Source organism: Hetaerina americana, unplaced genomic scaffold (genome assembly GCF_022747635.1).
Source record: "Hetaerina americana unplaced genomic scaffold, ioHetAmer1.1.p SCAF_15, whole genome shotgun sequence".
Classification (NCBI taxonomy): Eukaryota; Metazoa; Arthropoda; class Insecta; order Odonata; family Calopterygidae; genus Hetaerina; species Hetaerina americana.
In genome coordinates, this window is record NW_027286625.1 from 11,261,622 (window position 1) to 11,276,858 (window position 15,237).

The 15,237-nt window shown below is 35.7% G+C and overlaps 1 protein-coding gene and 1 long non-coding RNA gene across 2 annotated transcripts in view; one reads left to right on the plus strand and one right to left on the minus strand.

Moving 5' to 3' along the window:
- The first annotated feature begins 65 nt into the window (after positions 1-65).
- Positions 66-7,312, plus strand: Cdk1 (Cyclin-dependent kinase 1). The gene is made up of 7 exons (XM_071583838.1): positions 66-355; positions 452-608; positions 688-826; positions 3,409-3,564; positions 4,626-4,789; positions 5,273-5,414; positions 6,469-7,312. The coding sequence occupies exons 1-7, from the start codon at positions 319-321 to the stop codon at positions 6,574-6,576; spliced, it is 903 nt and encodes a 300-aa protein (XP_071439939.1). The 5' UTR covers positions 66-318; the 3' UTR covers positions 6,577-7,312.
- A 962-nt stretch (positions 7,313-8,274) lies between these two features.
- The window catches only part of LOC139686795 (uncharacterized), a 30,238-nt gene continuing 23,275 nt past the window's right edge, over positions 8,275-15,237 (minus strand). Inside the window, exons 2-4 of the long non-coding RNA XR_011700563.1 lie at positions 10,533-10,774; positions 8,628-8,753; positions 8,275-8,386 (exon numbers count right to left, since the gene is read on the minus strand). This is a non-coding gene — a long non-coding RNA (uncharacterized lncRNA). The remainder of the gene's footprint in view (positions 8,387-8,627; positions 8,754-10,532; positions 10,775-15,237) is intronic.

A 15,237-nucleotide genomic window follows, 5' to 3' on the forward strand; every position in this document is an offset into this window, starting at 1 on the left:
GAATTTCATTGGACGATTGATTCGGCCAGTCAGTTCGCCGATAGGTAACGTTTGAAATCGTTTGAAATTGGCAGCCGCATATGGAAGTTGTTTAAAAGTTCGTTATATTGGTCTCCGTTGTGATAAATAGATTAACGTCTATAATATTTTGTAATCATTATCATCACAGTTGTACGAGGGAGTTAATATCTTATACTATGTTTAAACTCTGAGATTAGAAACAGTACGTTTTCGAGAGACGTTATTTACACGTGTTGACTTAGGTTTTTGTGCGAGCTTTTTCACTTCATCCTTCGGAGGTAATAATAGTCTGCTGTAATGGACGAGTATGTTAAAATTGAGAAAATCGGAGAAGGTAAGCTTTTATAATATAAACCGTCTGACCGCACAGTATAATATGGGATACATGGGGAAGTATAAATTGTCGCCTCTCCCGATTGTTTACTTTCAGGTACGTATGGTGTTGTTTATAAAGGAAAGCATAAGCTGACTGGCCATATGGTGGCTATGAAAAAAATTAGATTGGAAAATGAAGATGAAGGAGTACCATCTACCGCGATTCGGGAAATATCTTTATTGAAAGAATTACAGCACCCGAATATTGTCAGGTATGGGTTCGTAAGATTATACTGAGACTATCCAAATTTGCGGTAGATTTTTTTAGTATATGTTATTTTTTTCAAATAGCCTGGAAGCGGTTGTTATGGAAGAATCCAAACTGTACCTGATTTTTGAATTTTTATCAATGGATCTCAAGAGACATATGGACACAATCCCCAAAGGAGAATATCTTGAACCAGAGACTGTGAAATCCTATCTTTACCAGGTATGCGTAACCATTGCCTAACTCCAACATCATCAGGCAAATTAAGGGATTTTGCTTTACCGGTGGAGGAAAACCACTAATGAGTTGGACATATTTTTATTTGAAACATTTATGTTAGTCTTCCGTTGCCTTTCTTATTTAAGCGTCATATCCATTCATTAAAAATGTGGCGAATGAAGTTTATAATATTATTATCTGATGATGAAGTTTACCTCATTTAGCCTGAATGCATCCCGAAGTCGTAGGAGTTCAGGTCTCAGTCATTCATGTTAGCTTCACCTCGGGCGACGTGAATAGCTTTCCCTATTCTTAATGGTACTCAATTTGCAATATGCTATTGCATTTTTGAATTAAGTAGGCCCCCGTTGCTCCCTTTAATTGTAGTACCTCATCGGAAATTAAATGCTCTTTATTCATGAGCCACTCGTCTTAGCTGAGCGCATTTGCTTGGGATTATCAAAATAACTTCTCAAGCTTAAGACGACCGGTTACCTTGAGTAAGATTTACCCTTTTATTCCCAACGTAATTTTCTTTTATGCGCATATACTGGAGTGAATCACCTATTGCGAAGCGACAGAAAGGTGTTACTCGTTGACGTGTAGTGTGCCTAAATTTCAAAAGGGTCATTTCTTGTCGAAAGTTAAATTTTTCCATTTTTATGTATACCTTGTGATTTATGGCTTTCTTCATACACTTAATTTCAACGATGTTCTTTGTGGTTTTTATATAGTGGTCTTTTTCACAGCAACAATAATGAACCTCGTTCTTTTCAGAGTAAGTTTTTATTTTCAAGTGGCCACATTCAATCACAAGTTTGGCAAATATGTCAGGCACCATAGCCTTTCGGTACCTCAATTATTTCAAAATCACTATCCAATGAAATGGTTTATTATTTCTTGCATGGATCTCACCGCGTCCAAAAGTATTTATTATCTTCCGTAATGTTTGTGCAAATTGGTGGAAAGTTGTCTTATCTAAATCTGTTTTTACTATTTTAATTGTTTGGGCTGGGAAACCATAAAATATTACTCAATGAAGTCGTCGCAGGAGTGGATTTTAGTTCAAATTTAATTTCTCCTCCGAGGAAAGTTAATAATGAAATGTTTTGAGCAATCATTCCCATGCAGGAATGAATTGCAGAAAAAGTATCACCAGAGAAAATGTGAAGACATAAGAGAAAATGCTATACCGTGAAAACTTTCGTGTTTTCCCTAGATATCGCAATCGTCTTCAAGAAAAGTATCTTCCCCCCGCCACTTTATGGAAATGGTAATGCTGATGTATCTCAGTGCCCTATTTAATAATCCATCCAAAAAAAATCCAGAATTTTTTTAGGGTCAACACTTTTACAACAATAATTCATGTTTTTGGTTTGACCTCAGGAAAATTTAACTCTACAAAAAAAAAAGAAAGTAAGGTAATTGTAGGCACTTTGGCAGTTAACTTCGGATTAACTATGGATTGAGAGCATTTTCAATTCATCTGGGTAATATAGTTCATAAAAATATTCTATACAAGGGATGGAAAAACATACTTTCATAATAATAATCTACAAAATTGAATGAAAATGAAACAATGCAAACAACGGCACATACTCAATGAAAACAGAAACGACACCCAATTTCTAGGACCAACAAAAGATGAACGGCAATATTCCGATTTTAGTTAAAAACATTTTTAGAGTAAGAGCTTCTATTCCCTTAGAAAATTCAGTTTCAAGGCTAATGACTTCAAAGGCAAATCATTACTTTCAGTTTTTTCCATTAAAATTCTCTAGATTTCAAATATTAAAATTCAACCAAGTATTTTATAACCCCAAACATACTTATAAGCCTTTTAGCCTTTGCAAAAACCCTGTATAAAATACCATCTGATGGGTATCATTTGCAAATGCTGCAATTGTGAAAAGCGAAGTTGCAACTGTTGACAGTTGTACCATTCTGGGAATTTTGAGTGGGGTACTGCATGAAGAACATGTGTTATGGTTTTAATCACTCAAAAATTACAATTGCAAAAAAGGATTCGCTATAATGAAAATGGTAAAAAATGAATTTAAAGTCCAATGCATAGTAAATGTTTTAATTGCCCCAAAATGTCTATCTTGGAGCATACTATATAACCCGATTATAAAAATAATAGTTCTCCAAAAAAATGTATATCCTTTCATGATGTAATTGTGTATTGATTATAAAGGATGATTGCAAGGGTGTATAACATGTGTAAGACAATTGTTTGTAGTTGTATAACAATTTGTAATGAACAGGCAATACTGTATGTGTTGCTGTGTCATCTATGGTGAGTTTTTTCTTCGTTTGTGCTCCTGGTATTCAAACAATCATTTCATTCATATAAATTAATTTTGGATTGTGAATTCGATTCCCACTGAGAATAGTTGTTAGAAGCTTGTGTCAGAATACATTATCTCATTTAAAGGTCAAAGGTTGCTAACATGCCTGCTTGTTATCTTTTTCCTTTCATGAAATTTTCAAGTTGCGAAATGTGTTTCTCTTATTTGACCTCTGATTGCATTGAAAGTTTTTGACACTGATTTTAATTTGTTCTTTTTTCATCCCATTGAAAGATATTGCAAGCAATCCTGTTCTGCCATCAGAGAAGGGTTTTGCATCGAGATTTGAAGCCTCAAAATCTATTGATTGATGGAAAGGGTACAATTAAAATAGCTGATTTTGGACTTGGGCGAGCCTTTGGCATACCTGTAAGAATATACACTCATGAGGTAAGTATAAATTTCAGCGTTGTCTGTTATATGTATTGATAAATTTCCTTTCTGATCTGATTTCATTTTAGGCTTCATTCCTCTCTGTCCTTGATTTATATCAGGAAAGATGAGTTCCTTCTTGAATTATCTAATGTCTGTTGATTTGTGAATAAAAAACCACAAGTATCAACATAAAGGTTTGTGTAATAGGTGAGGTTAGAGCTCACCTAGAACTAAGCCCATTGTTGTGTGAAATCCATGCATTAGGGTAAGGGGGCCATTTCCTTTCCCCGTGCTATGGTTTCCCAGGAAATTCTGTTAATTGTATGAAAGTGAATCAAGGTTTTGCATTTCCACAGAATAGATTTTTGTCGGCTAGTTTCATTTCACAATAGAATATTCTGGACTAGTGCCAATAATGCCGTTGTAGTGGAACTTGTCGACATTAAAAACTCTGGTTATGCAAAGTTTTGTATCTCATTTTCATATCATGAAAATGGAATTCCACAATCTCGGAAAAACAGACAGCTTGGGTATAGCTGATGGTGCCTATGGGCACCCGAGGAATTTATCCCAGCTATTCGGGTCACAATGTTCAAAGCATTAATTCCACTATATTTACTGATGATTCAAACTTTATAATTTCTGATAAAAGTAGCCTGATGATTTTGGTTAAAATGAGAAAGATTTTAGCGTGTCTGGAACTTGTATATGACAACACTTAAATTTTACGAAGACTTAGCTCCTTGCATCTATTCAGGCAACATTGCAAGAGGATATTAATTTAAATTTTAACAATGAGAGAATTATTTGTGAATCCAAAATCATTCCCGGTCAAGGCAAATGATTTTAACTCTTTTAAATTGTTGCGTTAGAAAGATTATTTAGAAAAATGCACAAACTTTAAACAAATGAAATAAATAAATCATGTTCTTCTTTTTTCTAAGGGGTGAAAGTTGATTATAAATAAACAGCTGTTGATTTTTTAAGTGTTTTGATGCTATTTTGTAACTACAACAACATGCATAGAACAATAATAAAAAAATTTTAGTAATAATTTTATTTTCATCTATTTTTAGGTGGTAACTCTATGGTATAGGAGTCCTGAAGTTTTACTGGGTACATCTCGGTATGCCTGTCCAATTGACATATGGTCAGTAGGATGTATCTTCTCTGAAATGGCTTCCCGGCGCCCATTGTTCCAAGGAGACTCCGAAATTGACCAGTTGTTTAGAATTTTTAGGTATGCTATTTGCTATTATTCCATTGTGTGCATATTGCAATATTATATGTATAAAAAGAGTAATCAACCTGAAGATTGGTTTGGTAGGTGATGGTTGAGTTCACCTAGTAATAAGCCCGTCAGCATATTGAATTCACACAATGGTAGGAGGGCCAGTTCCTTTCCCTGTGCTGGCTATGGTTTCCCAGAAAGATCTGGTACCTGAAAAATTACACAGCTTGGGTGGTTTCTTCCATGTTTTCATCAAAGGGATGCTTTAGGGAACATTAAATGTAGTTTTAATTAATTAGAAGCATGCTTATTAAAATCTCTATATGGTTACAAACCATCTTGTGCTAAAAATAGTGTCATTTGATTTTTGTCGTCTTTTATGCTCTTTAACTATACATAATTTCACAAATATTTTAAAAATACGTGGGAGAAATTATTTTGAGAACAGGTATCTTGACTTTGATTTGCACGCATGTTTTTTTCCAATCTCAGGGTGTTAAGAACGCCCACAGAAGCAATCTGGCCTGGAGTCAGTCAGCTCCCAGATTACAAAGCTACCTTCCCAAATTGGACCAACAACACATTGAACACACATGTGAAAAACTTGGATTCGGATGGATTGGACCTCCTGCAGGTATATAATTTTTAATATGACGTTCTTTGAGTTTCCAAATGTTGCATCGCAATGATTTGCTTCATTTGGGCATGAGCAATTGTGTAAACTTGCGAATTGATCTAACATTAATTCCAAAGTCAGTACTTCTATGAAGCCCATACTATAACATGAGCATATTTGTAAATTTTATCTTGAAAGCTACCTTAAGGATTTTTATAAAGTAGGGCTAATTTTCTGTTTTTGGTGCAAAAAAGCAATTTAGCTACACAGGTTCAACTGTGGGAAAACTCAAGGGTATGTCAGAAGTGCTGAAAGAATCATTTAAAGTTACGTAATAAATTAAAAATTGTGTAATGGGCATGGTAAAGTAGTATGTTAAGGATTATTCTTCACTCAGAAAAGATTAAAATTTTGTTAAATGTTTTGTAAAGTGTTGCAACATTATGGCTCCTTTCTACACCGATGGGTGAAGCAGACAAAATTTTTCATTTGACAATTCAAAAGTGGAATCTTCTGAAATGAGATTTTTTATGCAGTCCCAAAAAATCGTTTTCTTGGAGATCTTTATGTTAAAAAGGACTCAGAAAAAAGTGGTTCAATGAAATTCTATTCCTTGATATCAATCATGTAATTAAAACCACAAAATTCTCTCTTTTGCTAAAAGTCGTACAGTGATTTTCATTTCACGCACGTACTGATAAGTCATCCTAGACTTTTCATTAGGCTCGGTGGCCCCAACACCAGAGTACACAGAGCAAAGAGTTGCGACATAATATCTATAGTCTTATGCTAACAAGTTACCTGCTTGGGCTGACCGATGAGTGAATTGAAATTTGAAAAATATAAAATTTAGTAGACATTGTAGATAGATTTTCAACATGTCTCGTGATGGAATATACTCTCAATATGTCTCGTAATTGACTCATTGTTGACATTTGTGTTTTGCATTTCCTAATTTATCTCCTTATTTCTTTTCAATCAAGTGACATTTTTGTTTATTAACTGCAGCCTATCTATGCATATTATTTTATGATTTGTATGCTAAAAATATTTAAATATTTTTTTTTTACAGAGTATGCTTATTTATAACCCTGTGCAAAGGATATCAGCAAAGGCTGCGATTGCTCATCCGTATTTTAAAGGCATAGATAAAGCCAAACTACCTGCAAGAGAACCCTAGGCCACTTCGTAGGAAATAAGTTCCTGCATCTCATATCTTTTGCACATATCATGTACATAGAAAAATGGAGTGTGTGATGTTTGACTTCACTTGTATCTTTTAACTAACTTGTTTTTGTCAGGGAAGATCTCATAGTGGTGAAATGATGAATTTGTAAATTTTGAGTCATGGTGGTATGATTTACATATAAAAGAAACAATTGCAATCAATGTGCAATGATTGATGCCTGATGAGGGCTTCATTTTTAATGCATAATTACATTGTACTGCCAAGTTTTGCTCAGGCGTTTACATTTTATCTCTTACTCTCCACAATGAGTTTCACCCTGTCATTTTTATCTAAATAAGTATTATTTTTACAGTCTACATTTAACTTTTTAAAAGTACACCCTTCGTTGAAAATTAGTTATAGGTTATGCTACCTTCTCATTTCCTGTCATTTTGTATTATTTTTCTGTTTTATTTTAATTAATTTTGCACTTCATATCAGCTTCCTAATGGGGAGCATGCAGATTGTACAGTGCAATAGTCCAGTGATGATGTTCTACTTAGTTTAAAAGTCCATTGAAATGGCTCGTTTCATTTTGAGGGTGCTAAATATCCTCTTTCAAGACCTGACATGGGGTTTAGTCCTTCAAAGACATGTATTTTCTCCTATATATTTCAAAAAATAAATTTTTTTTTGTACTTTTATACTTGGAAAATGGCATGAGTCTGTATGTGTAGAATGTGGAAATAAAGGCAATTTTTGTAATTCATTTTATTTGCTTATACAATTTTCATTCTGAATTACCCTCCGCATGTCACAAATCATAGACCTTGGCTCATCTTTGATGTGGCCTTCCTCAGGGCGAACCAGGTCCCCTCCTCCAAGCTGAATGCACTAAAAAGCTTTGAGTGGGGACAATGGGTCTGTCATCAGGGCTAGCCCACCAGTGGCCTCTGGTTTATGGCTAGTCCGTCATTATTTGAAGAGGGCTATCATCTCAATCTGGCTTTGGCCACGGATTGGTGACAACAAACTGCTGATATCTTTCCACCAACTTCCCTTACATTTCTTTAAGGTGTTACAAACTATTGTATATTTTCATATATCTATGATCAAGACTGCTAAATCTAATTTTATATAAAATTCAGGAATGTTGAGATGGCAGAGTTTTGTTTTACAGACACTCTGCTCTGCAATCTTTGTGATCTTAATGAAATCTTAAACTTATGATAGCATCATTTTGAAAAGGAAATCTCCCAAAGTTTTAAAAATTTACGTGGAATTCAATTGTCAATGTGGCATCACTGCACTATTTCGGAATGTAATGTTGAAAAAATTAATGGCCATGGGAGAAGTAATGGTGCTGTACGTTATGGCGTTCCTGCAGAAGCTGGTTGATATCATTTTGAATCATGTGAGGCTCTGTGCTGGGGTCATATCTTACTCGTGGTACTCCATTCTTGTCGATTAAAAACTTCTCCCAGTTCCAGCGGATATCTGAGTTCTTCATTGGTGTGTAAAATAGTTTGTTTTTATCAGCGAAGCTCTCGCGTGTTGGAGGGCATTGCAACTGTGGAGAAATTCGAAGGAAAAATTGTGAGACCGGTTCAAATGTAGTTAACACAGGTTGTTACAGAAGAGATGAATATTATTACCTTCTCTCATTCAAATTTCTTACCTTCAAGAATGTGAAAAGTGGATGTTCATGTGCCCCATTAACCTCAATCTTAGCTGTCAGAGGGAAGTTGGGAACAAATCCCTTTCCAGGTCGCACATGCATTACTCCACTTAGTATCTCACTTGCATTTGCTCCCGGCTCTTGCTGGAATTGAAATTATTTACTTGTACTTTAGCTCAATATGTCATTTAACAGTTATATTTGATGGTTTTTATTAAAATTATAAAAACCATTTCAATAATGATAATACCACTGCAGACTGAAAATTAACCGAGAATCAAAACTGAATGTGTAACATATTTATCCTTATATATCTGAAATTACTTCATAGTGGATTGTTTATGCTTTTCATCTCCAAAATTTTTCATTCATATTAAATGCTTACCATTCCAAACTGGTTGCAGGGGACTCCAAGGGCTAAAATATCTGGGTTGTTTTGGATTAGTGCATTCACACCCAGATAGTGGTGGGTAAAGGATCAGTATGTGGCCACATTAACTATGAGGAGTACCTGTAAAAGATTTTTCACCACATTAATTTTCTCAACATTAAATTCACCTGTCAGTTTGGTTCAAACATAAGTTCTAAAGGGAGGCAAAAACCAATTTTTACTGGTTTAACATTGGAGACAATATTTCCATCAGTTAAATACAATAAAAGTTATATCCTCAGGACTTCTAAAAAGTAAACATATTCTGAGGGTTCTAGTGGTGATGGGGGCCAGAGGTCCCCTTCCCTCTTTGATTCGTTATCTTACGAGGAATATTTGATAAGTCCTTATAAAAACTATTTTGGGGAGATGTTTTCAATATAATCTCTCTCTAGCTAGATATTCTTTTCCCAGCATTTCTATTTTTCAGGCCATTCAAAATGTAAGATTTCGGAAGGCCCTCAAAATAGGTATCAGTTTGCCATGACCTCTTAGTTCCACATGAATATTTATCCATCGAGCAATATTTCAAGTTTAAACATTAAAGCAGTCACTGAAGGGCAAAATGGTGAATACCGTGGATCTTTTAATAATTGGGACTTTAATTCCATAATTATTTCCAGCATGTGTGTGAACCATTGTATTGTCTTGAAGGACGAGAAGTCTCTTCTTTGTCATATGAGGACATTTCTTTGCTCAATCAGTGTAATAACAATGCATAATACTCTCCATTTATCGTTTACCCTTTTTGCAAGTACTTGATGTAGATGATTCGGGATGTACATCCCAAAAAACCATGGACGTCGCTTGTCCTTTCCACTGTTTTTGCCTTCTTTGGAGTGGATCACCTTGAGAAACCCGATGTTTCTACTGTACCTTTGGGTCTAGAGTATAGCAGTATATGTATGCTTTCCTCCACAGTTATGTATCGATGCAGAAACTCGTCGGGATTGTAACAGGAAACTGACTAACCAGCCTCTGAATTGACCACTCGATTGTGTTTATTCTTCCCTGAGAGCAAAATTGGCTCCCATCTTGTCAAAAATTTTTCACATCTAATTTTTGTGCTCACTGTACATTTTGAGGCCAATGACCTCAACTATTTCATAAACTTTGATTGGTCGATCACTCAAAACCATATTGTCACTAATTGTTGGAAGTCACTTCCACTGGACATCCCAAACGGTCATCATTTGTGTATGCATGGCCACAGTTAAACTCATTTACCCAATTGTAAACACAGGAGCAAATGTGTCATGAACTTCATCCAACTTGACTTTAATCTCTTTTGGTGTTTAAACTTGTAAATTGAACTGTTTAATCACTACATAATCCATTGTTCTTTGTAAATAATAGTTTTTTTTGCTTTAATCAACTATAAATGAATCCAAGGCGTGGATTCGTTTTTGACACTCCAGCAGAAGTTTAATGAGAGATCAGTCTTCCTAAAAGCAAACCTTTTCTGATACTGAGTGCCATTTCTTGGATTTTCCTAGGACATTTTGAATTACCCACATAGTATGGACATGCTACAAAAAATATTCCTCAGAATAATTCATATAGAATTCCTTGCTGAAAGAACATTGCCAACTTTACATATTGCATATGACTACCTTTTACAACCTAAATCATGAGAGCCTGTGTGAGGTATCTGGTATCTATTGTACCTCACCAGGCTGAATAAAGATTTTGAGAGAAATTTTTTGATTGAAATGGTTAATTTTTTTGTATAATGCAAACCAAGAGGCCTAAAAATACACAGAATATCAAAATATTAGACATAATTAAAAATTTAAATATGTGAATCAGTTATCCCATAACACTTTTTAAAGGATGAAAATTGTATGATAATTGACTCACCTTCCCTTGATATTCAGAGAGGCTGATGTTTCTCCTCCCATATATATCAGGAATGGAGAAGTTGTATATGCCATTCCTCGGAGATTTTACACTGTTTTGGCTGAAGCTTGAGCACACCCGTGATGCAACCCGGTCTCCTGCATCCACTCCCCCCAGCCCCAGTGAAAGAAGGCACAGGAGTGGGGCTAACCAATGTTTGCCCTCCCCCATCTTGGTAGACGTCTCCTCCTCCTAAAATTCAACTATAATATAGATAGCTTTAATTCACCTGCGAACACTCTGGCCATAGTATAATATCACCTATAACGGATAAACATTTTTTTGGCAGTAAAGTTAAACGTATTGATTAAGGTTGAATGTTTTATTATTATTTAAATTTATTGATGCCTTTTTCACATTCTTGTTATTTTTTGTTGTTTTTAGCCTTGGTGACCACAGTTTAAAGTAATTATTCTCAAGGAGCAATAGATACGATGTTTGAGGGGGCCAAATTTTTTTGAGGATGAATCTGATAGAGTGAAATTCATGGTCAATATTAGCCCATTTAAAACACTACATCATCTCTAAATTTTACTGGTAATATTCACAGTTTATTATTTCCCTACAGATGAGGTGCATTTGAAGTGCTCCCCACTTGGAACCCTTACTGAAAGCACAAGCTTAATTTACTTGGTAGACTATGAAAAATAATAGCAATGATCCAGGGCCAAATATTGCCCTTGTTTTAATTCCTAAAAATTGTTTACATTGACCACAAAAATAGAAATTTTGAAAGCACATTTTGCCTAATATTTTTAGCTAGTGTGAATTTGACGTCTTCTTAAAATAAATTTAGTGAACCACTCATGAAAAATCTAAAACTTTGATGAAAAAATTTATTTTTGTATTGGGATGCTTCTGGTTGTCCAACTTATCTTGAGTAGTCACATTTCAATTGCCATTAGTTCTCCACAAGGTATAGCAAATCAAGTTTACACAATGTCCATGTTTCGTTATTAAGGATGGTTAGGGTTTACAAGTATGTTCTCCATAGGCTTACTAAGTATATTTGCATGTTATCAACCACAATAATGTGATCAGCCAATTATTTATTCCTTTCCGATTTATTAAGGGCATTGTGTATATGCATATATTTTCCTTTAAACAACAATATATTCCACAATATTTTACTATTAGATATTTGTCAATCAGTACTAAGATTAATGTGACAACACTGCATAGCTTCGTCACCTCCCGAAATAATCTAAACCTGTCGACACCCATGTCACAAAACCCTATATTCTTCACTATTCTCTTTCTCAATGACTATTGTCACCAGCATTTAATGACAAGGAAGTCTCGCCGTTCGGACGAGTTAGTTTCAATGTGGTGTTGGTGGAGTTCAGTCTTGGAAGATAACTCTTTTGTCCTCGAAATGAAAGTTTAAAAAGTAAATGAAATGTGTTTCTATAAGCGATCGGCTCTGAGTCAATTGATTATCTCATTTACAGGCATTCACCCCGTCCTAATGATCTTTGCTCTTTGTAAGAAACGATGCACATCTCCGCGCCGCTTGGGTGTAAACAGAAAACCCTCTTTACGTGCTCCTAAGGCCGCGTCAATGCGAGAATTCATGTTCATCAGGTGGATATAAAAATGTTTAATTGTGAGGAATCTCACTTCCCAATTAATAATAATTCTGCAGCTAATTTAGCATTAACTGCTTATATTTTTAATTAATGCTTGACAGGCCTTAACTATTTTAATGATTGTTTTTAAAAACTATTTTGCGCATACAATATTATTGAAAGACTTCCAAGTTCGTAGGACTACGTATACAGTAATCCGACTTCGTAAGAGGAAGATCTCTCTTTTCAAGCCTTCTATGCCATGAAACACGATCGTTATATTATTGACACATAACATTACGCTTTTTGCACCCCTTGGTGTGAACCTACTTATTAGGATTTGAGGATTAAAAGTTCAGCTTGCCCTGAAAGCGTATTAGAATGGAGAATAAATCACAGGGTAAATGAATTACTATTTGGGCTTTGTTTAGTCCGACTGTCAAAGTTATTTTACATGGTTAACACAGCTACATAAAAGTCAGTACAGCGCGTCGCAACTTCGGCCGTAGCGGGAATCGTCAGGGTCAAATCCCTGTAAGATTGGCCTTACTACTGGTTGAAGCAACAATGGTGATGAGGGTGAAACGCCACGTCACCAGTGAACGATATGTTTGAATCGGGCAAATAAATATGTTGAAGATGTGGTAGCCAAGTGCGTATGGCGACGCTATCTCGTCATTTGAACGCTCGGAATGCCCGATAAGGGGCTGAGACAGTTACGGAAGCCATAATGTCCCTCCTTTCGCTTTAACAGAATTATTTTTATTCGTAATATACTATGCTAGCATGGAGAATAATCAAGGTTGGTGTCCTCTTCATTTCCAAATGACACTCCAGCAGTAAAGAGAACACCCACCGAAGTAAGGATTACTCATCGCATATGTTTGCATATTTTTAATTCACAATAAGTTCTCTCGAATTCTCCCATTAAATTATTTTCTTATTCGCATTATCTCCTTTGCTATGTGTGATTATATAATGCTACAAAAAATATAAAGGCTGCAAATGACCACATTAGCCTTTCTTGTTGACATTTATTTTGCCAGAGCAATACAGCTTTGCTGGTTCAGCCACTCCCGAATGCGAGCCTAACTAGTAAAAAATTCGGCTAAGTGGATTATACTGAAAAAGTTCTTCAAATGTTACTTTTTCTTTCTTTCAATTTTTGATTGTCATTGAAGATAAAAATTTTAAAGTAGTTTTCCTACGCCGACAAGCGGCCTCGAAGGAAGAAATCTGACAGGCTCGATCATTATCCAGGTCAACCATCAACTGACGTACTACATGTACGTCATCCTCATGAAATATCTTAGCCAGCTGAACAGTAAAACCTTTTTTTTTCTGGGAGACATTGTTGTTGCATAATCTTAAGTTGCGGAAGACTAGATGGGACCAAAGTTCCCAAGACTGAGAGAACGCGAACTTTGAAAACCGCTTAGTAGCGTAAACTGTTTTGTGTAAGAAATCGGCGGTTTCGGCTAACTTGGGAGACCTTGGAAACTTAATGTAAACCCTTTACCCGCGCCCGTCGCTTCAATTCTTGTCCCTATCACGAAAGTCAGAAAGAAATCGTATTAAACCTATTCTATTCTATGAATTTATATGTGCAGATTTCGTTGAGAAGGTGTCATAAGGTACTGAGGCAATTATATAATTGTTTTAGAATATTTTTAGATCGATTTTTTTCACTTCAACGATTATTGCACAGTGATTTTGTCATTTTCAATAAAAGTGATTGAGTTCTTAAATAGCAGCAAATTCATTTTCTTCAGTAAGTCAATGAATGTATACTTAAACATCCTAGGACAGATCACTGTGTGCCGAATTCCAACGTTTCAAGTCATCTGCTTGCCTCCTGAATTTTTTGTGACGACGATCAGTGAAAATCTACGGGGGTATGAAATACTACTGAAGGGCAGAGCTCATGGCGAGGATTTCTGAGAACGTTCTACGTCTGGAAGGTCTATATCTTTTTTACGCCACGGCCGAATGTGGGTAGATTGGTTCTCACAGGCAGGCGACCTTGATTCTAACCATTCTACAATTACTCCCAAAAAGCAACGGACGTGGCGGACACCTTGGGTGAAGGAAATATCGTTGGTCTCACGACTGGCCAATTTCTATGGCGCGAGCGCTCGTATCCCTCCGCCCGAAAGAAGACACCCACGTTCGTCGGATAATGTCGTACTTCCTGTCCCATCACGGACACGTGAGTCCTGGAAATGTTGGAACTCCTGTCGTTCTATGAATGTCTTTAGTCGATGAACATATTAATCATTTACTCCCGGAAATATTTCACCTGCGTACGATCGCCATTCTTGGATACTTCATAATGTAGATAAACGCGCGCCAACGCGCTTCTTGTCGTAGATCTTTAAAATTTAATACTTAAAAAAAATAGAAGGGAGGCCATCTTCACATGGGAGGGGCGCAAAAACATTTTTTTCTTTATTCCTGGCTCACATCTCGGGTGTCATGTTAGGAGTCATATTTTTCGCGTTATAAGTGGGCAAATTGGCGCCCTGGATGACACCATCGACGTGCTTTTATACTTGTATTTCAGGGAAAAACATTGATACCCGATTAGATTTAAATATAGTTCCAACTTTTATCATAACGCTAAGACATTAATGAAGGTAATCTTTTTCAGGGTTGTTTATTCAACTGATGCTCCGTTTTCAATTATAATAACGAGTTATCCGCTCATTATATCATCGTCATAATTTTTTAATGTTAAAAGGGGATCTTAAATATGAGTAAATGCGATTTAACAATTAGAGTTTAACAATGGGAAAAAATGGCAATTATGTACAAGCACAAATAAAGCCACAAAAATAATTTTAATTGGAGAAAAGTTTACCTTAATCTAGCAATATTGCTTCCAATGGACTCCTAACAATTTCGATTAGCAATATTCAAATTTCATTCAAGGCTGCAGGGACGAATGATGACGACGTAGATTATTGTTATGAATATTGTTTTATATTTGTGACTTTCAAAAGATTGAAGAGAGGTGTAAGGAGTACATTGAGTATCAATATGAAAAAGACGGTTTGGGTCCAGAAAGGGGCGAGTTAGATGTGTTTTCTTAGCCGTGA